General features: G+C 47.6%; 1 protein-coding gene across 2 annotated transcripts in view; it reads left to right on the plus strand.

Moving 5' to 3' along the window:
- FADS1 (fatty acid desaturase 1) overlaps positions 1–4,219 on the plus strand; it is a 30,719-nt gene extending 26,500 nt beyond the window's left edge. For both annotated transcript variants that reach the window (XM_063944402.1, XM_063944403.1), the window contains exons 10-12: positions 843–922; positions 1,001–1,126; positions 3,024–4,219. In XM_063944402.1, coding sequence (XP_063800472.1) covers positions 843–922; positions 1,001–1,126; positions 3,024–3,075 — 258 coding nt within the window. In that variant the 3' untranslated portion in view covers positions 3,076–4,219. The remainder of the gene's footprint in view (positions 1–842; positions 923–1,000; positions 1,127–3,023) is intronic.
- Positions 4,220–12,377: the final 8,158 nt, after the last annotated feature.

The following is a 12,377-nucleotide window of genomic DNA, read 5'->3' on the forward strand; positions in this document are numbered from 1 at the left end:
GACATGTACTGGGAAGTGTTTCTATTTGTAATCTGTTATGGAGCCATTCATGTACAGGAGGTCTAGATTTCTACTGTAGATCAGATTGTTAGTAATGAAGTCATTTGTACAGATGTGTCCTCATACATCTTTGCTGCAGTCAAGCCAAACAGCCCCTCTCAGCATGCCTGGTCGCGATTATACCCTTCTAGCGTTGGGTGTCTTTTTGCATCTTATTTGCCAGAAATGTGTGTTAGTTGCAACACAATGTGACTAGGATGCACAAGGAGCCTGTGCTGATTAATTCTATATATGACACTTGTATATGGTGTGTGACTGAGTCTGTAAATGAAGTGCTACAATGTAGCAGCCGCAGCTTCTTTCTGTTCTGCTCCGTATCCAGACTCACTCTCAGACAATATACACCCAGCGTTAGCAGAGTTGCCCGGGACCTGGTGGCTCACTTACGCCAGGCAACTCTCGCTGCATGGCGTACTGAGGCTAGATGTAAAGGCCAGTACTGACGGGAGAGATGTGTGCTGAGCGATCTTAACACAGACCGCTCAGCACACATCTCTCCCCCCGCTCAGCACAGCGCAACGGAGGGCCGCTCACTTCACACAGCGCTGAAGTGAGCGACCCGCTAGATTGAGCCTGCATGCAGGCCAATCTAGCAATAGCGACGCGCGGGCTGGGGGGCATACACACAACAGATCCTTATTGCTTAGATTTTAAACACGGAACTCTCTGTGTGTACCCCCCCCCCCCCCCTCCCCCTTAAGAGTACACATCTGTAGTTCCTGAGTGCTTTGTGTCACTGGTAATACTCTCTTACACATTTGTCTGCCTTTTACTTCCTACAGCTACAAGCCACTTGTAACGTGGACCAGTCTCTGTTTAACGATTGGTTCAGTGGTCACCTCAATTTCCAGATTGAACATCAGTAAGTAATTAAGGGTGGGCACAAGCAGTTGATCTCTGTCTAGCTTGTTATTTCACCATTGCCACTTTCTGCCTACAGTTTATTCCCCACTATGCCACGGCACAATTACTGGAAGGTCGCTCCTCTTGTCCGCTCGCTCTGCAAGAAGTACAGCATTGAATACCAGTCCAAACCACTGTTCACTGCGTTTGCTGATATAGTTCAGTAAGTGACATAAACCAGGCCTGTGGGGCCTTGCACTGTCTCACTCTTGAGTTATATCTTTTGACCTCTCTCCATGTATTGTTAGCAGCAAGAATATAGGGCTATCTCAGGAATAATGGGACGTTCTTCATCTTCTGTTTGGGAAGTGCCACAGTTTCAGTATTTGTAGAAAAGCCCATTTCCCAACCAGCGGAACGCTGAGGGTTGTATTGATGGGAACCCAATTTCTTTAAACACAGACGTATCTTAACATAGTACAGTTTGGAAGAAATAGGGATGTGATGGAAATCAATGTACAGAAGCAAATAACTTCTATAAGGAGGCGCTCTTACACGTCTGTTCTACCTTTGTTTCTTGGAATGTCACCTATAGTAGGAGCATCATTTGTTCAATGCAGAGGAATGAGAGATTTGTCTGTTTTACTTGCACTTGTATAAACACGTAGGAGTAAATTTACAAAAACTTCTAAAAGTGAATAGAGGTTATATTGTCCATAGCAACCAATCAGATTATCTGTTATTTCTTTATTACATCCTAGGAAATGACATAATCTGTTGCTATGGGCAACATCACCTCTTTTCACTTTTAGAAGCTTTAGTAAATTTACCCCTTGTACCCCTTCCACATCTCTAATCCGGAACCCACCCGGGAATTGGAAACGGGTCCTTCCCGGGTGGGACCCGGCCTTGGACCCTAAGATCTGGCTTGCAGACCGGGCAATATGCCGGGTAGGGTTGCCATAGCAGCGGGGGCGGAGCCGGCATCGGGGGAGGTGTTGCTGGGAGATGAGGTCATCTCCGCACTGCCTCTCCCTATGCTGTGAATGGGTACCGGGTTGCATCGACCTGGCAACCCATTCACACTGCCACTGACCCGGTATTCAACCTGGGAATAACCCTTCTTATAACCCGGGTTCAATTACCGGGTCAGGCGATCCGGGAATTCTCCATGGGCCCTTTCACACCGCACAGTGACCCGTGTCGACCCGGCAATGGTGGTCATTACGAGTTGTTCGCTCGGTAATTTTCTTCGCATCGCAGCGATTTTCCGCTATTTGCGCATGCGCAATGTTCGCACTGCGACTGCGCCAAGTAAATTTGCTATGAAGATTGATATTTTACTCACGGCATTACGAGGTTTTTTCTTCGTTCTGGAGATCGGAGTGTGATTGACAGGAAGTGGGTGTTTCTGGGCGGAAACTGGCCGTTTTATGGGAGTGTTTGAAAAAACGCTACCGTTTCTGGGAAAAACGCGGGAGTGGCTGGAGAAACGGGGGAGTGTCTGGGCGAACGCTGGGTGTGTTTGTGACGTCAAACCAGGAACGACAAGCACTGAACTGATCGCACTGGCAGAGTAAGTCTCGAGCTACTCAGAAACTGCACAGAGAAGTCTTTTTGCAATATTGCGAATCTTTCGTTCGCAATTTTGATAAGCTAAGATTCACTCCCAGTAGGCGGCGGCTTAGCGTGTGCAAAGCTGCTAAAAGCAGCTTGCGAGCGAACAACTCGGAATGACCACCAATATACGGGTTATTTTTATAACGTGAAAGGGTTATTAGAGTTTTAAATCCATTTTAATGAGTAACCTAGCCAGTGGTTCTCAACCTCGGTCCTCAAGTACACCCAACAGTTCATGTTTTCCAGGTCACCTAGCAGTTGAACAGGTGTATTCATTACTCACCGACACATTGTAAAAGACCCACAGGTGGAGCAAATTATTTCACTTGCAATCCTGTGAGGAGACCTGGAAAACATGAACTGTTAGGGGGTACTTGAGGACCGCGGTTGAGAACCACTGGCCTAGACGGTGTCTGTAGCTATTATTTTCCATTATTAATAAAATTCCCAATATCTAAAATGTGCCAAATGCTTTCTAATTCTCCTTCTATTTCTTGCAGCTCCCTTAAAGAGTCTGGAGAGCTGTGGCTAGATGCGTACCTGCATAAGTAATAAAGTCTCCCTCTGTGCAATGCTACAGGATTTGCTCTGGAAGGCTGTGGAGCCTGATAACGGGGCCAGCTACAGCTGCTCGGAGGCTGCATTTTCAACACTTACTTTAATGTCAGGTCTGCAGTGTGGCTGGCTGGAACCTCGTAAACCTGCAGAGCTGTAGTTTATTGAATCTATGATAAATGAAGGCATTGAGACCCAGCACAAACGTTCCAGAACTCTAAATATGTGTTATATTTATTCCATGGTGGCTATATAAAGCAGCGATAGGGCAATGTGTGTTACAACGCTATGTGATTGTTAAAGTGGTGCAAAACATGTACTTTAAATCTCCCCTGTAAGTGATGAATGTATAATACAGATCAATGTACATCATTCCCACTGCATTAGCATTCTGTACCTGGGGGCTACCCATATAATTTATCTTCAGCTGCGCACACCTTAGATCCATGTATTAAAATAATTATGATATTGTAACATTTTCTGGAATGTTACAGAGAGACAAGAAATATCTAGAAATTGCTCACTGCAAGCTGCCATATTTCTGAGTGCCCTTCTAACATTACAGGAAACTGCTGTAGTACTGACCGATGCACTAAATCAGCCCATCTTATCCCCAGTTAATTTCCCGAACGACTGGATCCTGGCGGTGGAAATACCGACGCCGGAATCTCGACAGCAGGGAAACTGCCAGCGGTCAAAATCCCAACCGCTGCCCGGTATTCCCACTCGGGTCCACGCCACCACCTGAGGGGGAATATAGTGTGGCGAAGCTGGCCGGCGAGTGGACATGCTGCGCTAGAGGTCGGGATTCTGACAGTCGGGATTTCATACCAGATCCCTCTACACAGAAGTGTAAGTAATCAGTTCTCTGTAACAATAAACATGGTCCATTGTGTGACTTCCATTCCAGATAATACGCTCAGTCCTACTGACTGTCGATCTTTAGAAGATAATGCTGCCAATATTTTTGAGGTCCCTGTGACGATGGGACTATTTTGTAGTTTTATACCAACAAAACCTTTTCATTCTTGCTGATAGACTAATTAGACTAATTTAACCATTTTGATTGTATATGGGAATCGATCCATTGTTTGATTTCATTGCAACAACTAATAAACTGATTTCACAAGTCTGCCTGTGACATACGGGGGTGTGTGTGTTTTGTGAAGCAAATTACTCCTCATAGCCAGTTACTGATTCACTTACATACAGCAACAGTTTATTACAAAGAAGTTTATATTAGATGGGATTTATTTTAACTGCTCTATTCCCATAATACAGTTTCCATGTTATTGCATGCATTGTCATTCAAGTATCACACAGGCAAAAATAATACAATAGATATTTACTGGTTTGCGGCAGAGGTATTGTCTGGTTTCACTATGGCAATACTTTGCTAAGCTCAGAATCTCATATTAATAATCACTTTACTGCGCTGAGATTGTGTCCGATACTCAGTAATAGTGATTATTTAGAGGCATGGTGCTCAGTAATTGCACTATAGGCAGGGTTGGATTGGTCACAGTGGGAAACCCCCCCGTGGGCCCCTTTTCCTCCTCTAGGGATCAGGTTCCAGACCTGATTATAATTATACATGTTACCTTTTACTGCACAGTACTATTGAGTATTGTGTACAGTGCATATCTGGTATTAATCTGGTACATTATTATGCATGTGTTGGCAGTATTTACCATATATATTTATAAAGGGACCCAGACCATGCACTCTCTAATGGTTAGGCAAACCAATATGGTGGCTAAAGACTAGCTACACCCCTAAACATGGCCCCTACCACTACATCCCCCCGGTGGGCCTTTCATGCCCCAGCTCGACACTGACTATGGGGCAATTCAATGAAATGCAACGTTGAGATTTGATGTGCATCTTGCACATTGATGATACTTATGGTTGCCCAACGTTGCTCATTTTACTGTGCACCACTATAGATGCTGTGGTCGTAGTGTATCACGGGTAGGCACATTGCATTAAATTGAGCCCTATACGTCAGTTTGCCATTGTGCTGGGAGCCAAGAAGATGTACAATAGGAACTACTACATTATCTTACCATGAAAACTGACTCCGGGACACCTCTTGGGGTGTTGGCCAGCAGTTAGTAGGCAATTTATACCTCTTCCATCCTGTTTGTATGTGTATACACACTTCTTAGTGTACTCCAGAGCAGGATGTAGCTTATCTTACCAATAGGTTTCACCTTGGCTAAAGCCTCTGACTGTACCTATGGTTATATATTGTGTCTGGCCTTCTACATTCATTTAACTGTACCGGCCAGTACTTTGTTATTTCTCTATCGTCCTAGTGGATGCTGGGGTTCCTGAAAGGACCATGGGGAATAGCGGCTCCGCAGGAGACAGGGCACAAAAGTAAAGCTTTCCGATCAGGTGGTGTGCACTGGCTCCTCCCCCTATGACCCTCCTCCAAGCCAGTTAGATTTTTGTGCCCGGCCGAGAAGGGTGCAATCTAGGTGGCTCTCCTAAAGAGCTGCTTAGAAAAGTTTAGCTTAGGTTTTTTATTTTACAGTGAGTCCTGCTGGCAACAGGATCACTGCAACGAGGGACTTAGGGGAGAAGAAGTGAACTCACCTGCGTGCAGGATGGATTGGCTTCTTGGCTACTGGACATCAGCTCCAGAGGGACGATCACAGGTACAGCCTGGATGGTCACCGGAGCCTTGCCGCCGGCCCCCTTGCAGATGCTGAAGTAAGAAGAGGTCCAGAATCGGCGGCAGAAGACTCCTCAGTCTTCTAAAGGTAGCGCACAGCACTGCAGCTGTGCGCCATTTTCCTCTCAGCACACTTCACACGGCAGTCACTGAGGGTGCAGGGCGCTGGGAGGGGGGCGCCCTGGGAGGCAAATGAATACCTATTTTGGCTAAAAATACCTCACATATAGCCTCCGGAGGCTATATGGAGATATTTAACCCCTGCCAGAATCCGTTAAGAGCGGGAGACGAGGCCGCCGAAAAAGGGGCGGGGCCTATCTCCTCAGCACACAGCGCCATTTTCCCTCACAGAAAGGCTGGAGGGAAGGCTCCCAGGCTCTCCCCTGCACTGCACTACAGAAACAGGGTTAAAACAGAGAGGGGGGGCACTAAATTGGCGTTAGAAATATATAAAAAAGATGCTATAAGGGAAAACACTTATATAAGGTTGTCCCTATATAATTATAGCGTTTTTGGTGTGTGCTGGTAAACTCTCCCTCTGTCTCTCCAAAGGGCTAGTGGGTCCTGTCCTCTATCAGAGCATTCCCTGTGTGTGTGCTGTGTGTCGGTACGTGTGTGTCGACATGTATGAGGACGATGTTGGTGAGGAGGCGGAGCAATTGCCTGTAATGGTGATGTCACTCTCTAGGGAGTCGACACCGGAATGAATGGCTTATTTAGGAAATTACGTGATAATGTCAACACGCTGCAAGGTCGGTTGACGACATGAGACGGCCGACAAACAATTAGTACCGGTCCAGACGTCTCAAAAACACCGTCAGGGGTTTTAAAACGCCCGTTTACTTTAGTCGGTCGACACAGACACAGACAGGGACACTGAATCCAGTGTCGACGGTGAATAAACAAACGTATTCCTTATTAGGGCCACACGTTAAAGGCAATGAAGGAGGTGTTACATATTTCTGATACTACAAGTACCACAAAAGAGGGTATTATGTGGGATGTGAAAAAACTACCGTAGTTTTTCCTGAATCAGATAAATTAAATAAAGTGTGTGATGATGCGTGGGTTCCCCCCGATAGAAAATTATGGGCGGTATACCCTTTCCCGCCAGAAGTTAGGGCGCATTGGGAAACACCCCTTAGGGTGGATAAGGCGCTCACACGCTTATCAAAACAAGTGGCGGTACCGTCTATAGATAGGGCCGTCCTCAAGGACCAGCTGACAGGAGGCTGGAAAATATCATAAAAAGTATATACACACATACTGGTGTTATACTGCGACCAGCGATCGCCTCAGCCTGGATGTGCAGAGCTGGGGTGGCTTGGTCGGATTCCCTGACTAAAAATATTGATACCCTTGACAGGGACAGTATTTTATTGACTATAGAGCATTTAAAGGATGCATTTCTATATATGCGAGATGCACAGAGGGATATTTGCACTCTGGCATCAAGAGTAAATGCGATGTCCATATCTGCCAGAAGATGTTATGGACACGACAGTGGTCAGGTGATGCAGATTCCAAACGGCACAAAGGTGTATTGCCGTATAAAGGAAGAGGAGTTATTTGGGGTCGGTCCATCGGACCTGGTGGCCACGGCAACTGCTGGAAAATCCGCCGTTTTTACCCTAAGTCACATCTCTGCAGAAAAAGACACCGTCTTTTCAGCCTCAGTCCTTTCGTCCCTATAAGATCATATCTGCCCAGGGATAGAGGAAAGGGAAGAAGACTGCAGCAGGCAGCCCATTCCCAGGAACAGAAGCGTTCCACCGCTTCTGACAAGTTCTCAGCATGGCGCTGAGACCGTACAGGACCCCTGGATCCTACAAGTAGTATCCCAGGGGTACAGATTGGAATGTCGAGACGTTTCCCCTTCGCAGGCTCCTGAAGTCTGCTTTACCAAGGTCTCCCTCCGACAAGGAGGCAGTATGGGAAAAAATTCACAAGCTGTATTCCCAGCAGGTGATAATTAAATTACCCCTCCTACTACAAGAAAAGGGGTATTATTCCACACTATATTGTGGTACTGAAGCCAGAAGGCTAGGTGAGACTTATTCTAAAAATTTTTTTGAACACTTACAAAGGTTCAAATCAAGATGGAGTCACTCAGAGCAGTGATAACGAACCAGGAAGAAGGGGACTATATAGTGTCCCGGGACATCAGGGATGCTTACCTCTATGTCCCAAATTTGCCCTTCTCACTAAGGGTACCTCAGGTTCGTGGTGCAGAACTGTCACTATCAGTTTCAGACGCTGCCGTTTGGATTGTCCACGGCACCCCGGGTCTTTACCAAGGTAATGGCCGAAATGATGATTCATCTTCGAAGAAAAGGCGTCTTAATTATCCCTTACTTGGACGATCTCCTGATAAGGGCATAGTCCAGGGAACAGTTGGAGGTCGGAGTAGCACTATCTCGGATACTGCTACAACAGCACGGGTGGATTCTAAATATTCCAAAATCGCAGCTGATCCCGACGACACGTCTGCTGTGCCTAGGGATGATTCTGGACACAGTCCAGAAAAAGGTGTTTCTCCCGGAAGAGAAAGCCAGGGAGTTATCCGAGCTAGTCAGGAACCTCCTAAAAACAGTGCATCATTGCACAAGGGTCCTGGTAAAAATGGTGGCTTCCTACGAAGCAATTCCATTCGGCAGATTTCACGCAAGAACTTTTCAGTGGGATCTGCTGGACAAATGGTCCGGATCGCATCTTCAGATGCATCAGCGGATAACCCTATATCCAAGGACAAGGGTGTCTCTCCTGTGGTGGTTATAGAGTGCTCATCTTCTAGAGGGCCGCAGATTCGGCATTCAGGATTGGATGCTGGTGACCACGGAGCCCAGCCCGAGAGGCTGGGGAGCAGTCACACAAGGAAAAAATTTCCAGGGAGTGTGATCAAGTCTGGAGACTTTTCTCCACATAAATATACTGGAGCTAAGGGTAAATTTATAATGCTCTAAGCTTAGCAAGACCTCTGCTTCAAGGTCAGCCGGTATTGATCCAGTGGGAAAAACATCACGGCAGTCGCCCACGTAAACAGACAGGGCGACACAAGAAGCAGGAGGGCAATGGCAAAAACTGCAAGGACTTTTCGCTGGGCGGAAAATCATGTGATAGCACTGTCAGCAGTGTTTCATCCCGGGAATGGAAACTGGGAAGCAGACTTCCTCAGCAGGCACGACCTCCACCCGGGAGAGTGGAAACTTCATCGGGAAGTTTTTTCCACATGATTGTAAACCGTTGGGAAATACCAAAGGTGGACATGATGGCGTCCCGTCTGAACAAAAAACGGGACAGGTATTGCGCCAGGTCAAGAGACCCTCAGGCAATAGCTGTGGACGTTCTGGTAACACCGTGGGTGTACCAGTCGGTGTATGTGTTCCCTCCTCTGCTTCTCATACCTAAGGTGCTGAGAATTATAAGACGTAGAGGAGTAAGAACTATACTCATGGCTCCGGATTGGCCAAGAAGGACTTGGTACCCGGAACTTCAAGAGATGCTTACAGAGGTCTTATGGCCTCTGCCGCTAAGAAGGGACTTGCTTCAGCAAGTACCATGTCTGTTCCAAGACTTACCGCAGCTGCGTTTGTCGGCATGGCGGTGGAAAGCCGGATCCTAAGGGAAAAAGGCATTCCGGAAGAGGTCATTCCTACCCTGGTCAAAGCCAGAAAGGAGGTGACCGCACAACATTATCACCACATGTGGCGAAAATATGTTGCGTGGTGTGAGGCCAGGAAGGCCCCACAAAGAAATTTCAACTCGGTCGTTTCCTGCATTTCCTGCAAACAGGAGTGTCTATGGGCCTCAAATTGGGGTCCATTAAGGTTCAAATTTCGGCCCTGTCGATTTTCTTCCAGAAAGAATTGGCTTCAGTTCCTGAAGTCCAGAAGTTTGTCAAGGGAGTATTGCATATACAACCCCCTTTTGTGCCTCCAGTGGCACTGTGGGATCTCAACGTAGTTCTGGGATTCCTCAAATCACATTGGTTTAAAACCAGTCAAATCTGTGGATTTGAAGCATCTCACATGAAAAGTGACCATGCTCTTGGCCCTGGCCTGGACCAGGCGAGTGTCAAATTGGTGGTTTTTTCTCAAAAAAGCCCATATCTGTTTGTCCATTCGGACAGGGCAGAGCTGCGGACTCGTCCCCAGTTCTCTCCCTAAGGTGGTGTCAGTGTTTCACCTGAACCAGCTTATTGTGGTGCCTTGCACCTACTAGGGACTTGGAGGACTCCAAGTTGCTAGATGTTGTCAGGGCCCTGAAAATATGTTCCAGGACGGCTGGAGTCAGGAAAACTGACTTGCTGTTATCCTGTATGCACCCAACAAACTGGGTGCTCTTGCTTCTAAGCAGACTATTGCTAGTTGGATGTGTAATACAATTCAGCTTGCACATTCTGTGGCAGGCCTGCCACAGCCAAAATATGTAAATGCCCATTCCACAAGGAAGGTGGGCTCATCTTGGGCGGCTGCCCGAGGGGTCTCGGCTTTACAACTTTGCCGAGCAGCTACTTGGTCAGGGGCAAACACGTTTGCTAAATTCTACAAATTTGATACCCTGGCTAAGGAGGACCTGGAGTTCTCTCATTCGGTGCTGCAGAGTCATCCGCACTCTCCCGCCCGTTTGGGAGCTTTGGTATAATCCCCATGGTCCTTTCAGGAACCCCAGCATCCACTAGGACGATAGAGAAAATAAGAATTTACTTACCGATAATTCTATTTCTCGGAGTCCGTAGTGGATGCTGGGCGCCCATCCCAAGTGCGGATTATCTGCAATACTTGTACATAGTTACAAAAATCGGGTTATTATTGTTGTGAGCCATCTTTTCAGAGGCTCCGCTGTTATCATACTGTTAACTGGGTTTAGATCACAAGTTGTACGGTGTGATTGGTGTGGCTGGTATGAGTCTTACCCGGGATTCAAAATTCCTCCCTTATTGTGTACGCTCGTCCGGGCACAGTACCTAACTGGCTTGGAGGAGGGTCATAGGGGGAGGAGCCAGTGCACACCACCTGATCGGAAAGCTTTACTTTTGTGCCCTGTCTCCTGCGGAGCCGCTATTCCCCATGGTCCTTTCAGGAACCCCAGCATCCACTACGGACTCCGAGAAATAGAATTATCGGTAAGTAAATTCTTATTATCTTTCATACACTAATGTCAATAAAACACTTCTAAATAGTACAGACAAAAGAAACCATTGTTTCTATTGCCACCATACTACTGATGCTTTAAAGCAGAGGTTCTCAAACTCGGTCCTCGGGGGCACACACAGTGCATGTTTTGCAGGTAACCCAGCAGGTGCACAGGTGTATTAATTACTCACTGACACATTTTAAAAGGTCCACAGGTGGAGCTAATTATTTCACTTGTGATTCTGTGAGGAGACCTGCAAAACATGCACTGTGTGGGCCCACGAGGACCAAGTTTGAGAACCTCTGCTTTAAAGCATTTACTGCTGCGGGGTACACTGGGCTCCACAGGGAATGACATTGGGGTGTAGAGTAGGATCTTGATCCGAGGCACCAACAGGCTCAAAGCTTTGACTGTTCCCAGAATGCCTAGCGCCAACTCCTCTATAACCCCGCCTCTGTGCACAGGAGCTCAGTTTTGTAGTTGGTGCCATGCAGTAAGTAGGCACTTAACAGGGGGGCTGCTCCAGCAGCCCTGAAAGAAGCTTTTGAAGACTTCAAGGGCTGCAGCAGAGACACTGACTGTGTCAGATGTCAGTCAGACATCTCCTGCTGCAGCTCCATCACCTCCCCCAGCGGCGCTGTACACTCCCGCGCCCTGGTTGCCGGGTACCTACAGCGGAGGCTCCGGTTTTCTTCATTGTTAGTCACACACACGACCGCTGCTCTCCCGGGTCGCATGGCCGCACTACAGGGAGGAGGTAAGGGGTCCCCTCAACGGGACCCGCTGTTAATCGCGATCCCGCGTGGCCGGTGGGAGGCGGGCCGCACATGCTGGCGTGGACACTGGTAGTACAGGGACCCCACTAGACCACCAGGGCATGGGCACAGGTCAGTTTTCTCTTATAAAACCGTTTTACTAAGCCCCCAGTACCCGGTGGTGAAGTCCAGCAGGGGGATAAGGCTTTGACCTGTGGCCCCTCCCCCAGGGAGCCATTTAGAGTAAATGTTCCCGCCCTGGAGCTGCATCTCTCCCTCACTCCCTGTCAGCGTTTGGGTGCCATTATAGCAAGCAGAGCTGATCCTGGGACTGTTTGGGCAAATCCTCCTCTGTAAAGCCGCCTGCATGTCAGCGCTGTGCATTTTACAGGACACTTAAGTATTCTACATGTCTGCTGACAGTGGGGGTCATTCCGAGTTGTTCGCTCGTTATTTTTTTTTCGCAACGGAGCAATTAGTCGCTAATGCGCATGCGCAATGTCCGCAGTGCGACTGCGCCAAGTAAATTTGCTATGCAGTTAGGTTTTTTACTCACGGCATTACAAGGTTTTCTCTAACGTCCTAAGTGGATGCTGGGACTCCGTAAGGACCATGGGGAATAGCGGCTCCGCAGGAGACAGGGCACAAAATAAAAGCTTGAGATATCAGGTGGTGTGCACTGGCTCCTCCCCCTATGACCCTCCTCCAAGCCAGTTAGATTTTTGTGC

Source organism: Pseudophryne corroboree, chromosome 11 (assembly GCF_028390025.1).
Source record: "Pseudophryne corroboree isolate aPseCor3 chromosome 11, aPseCor3.hap2, whole genome shotgun sequence".
Taxonomy (NCBI): domain Eukaryota; kingdom Metazoa; phylum Chordata; class Amphibia; order Anura; family Myobatrachidae; genus Pseudophryne; species Pseudophryne corroboree.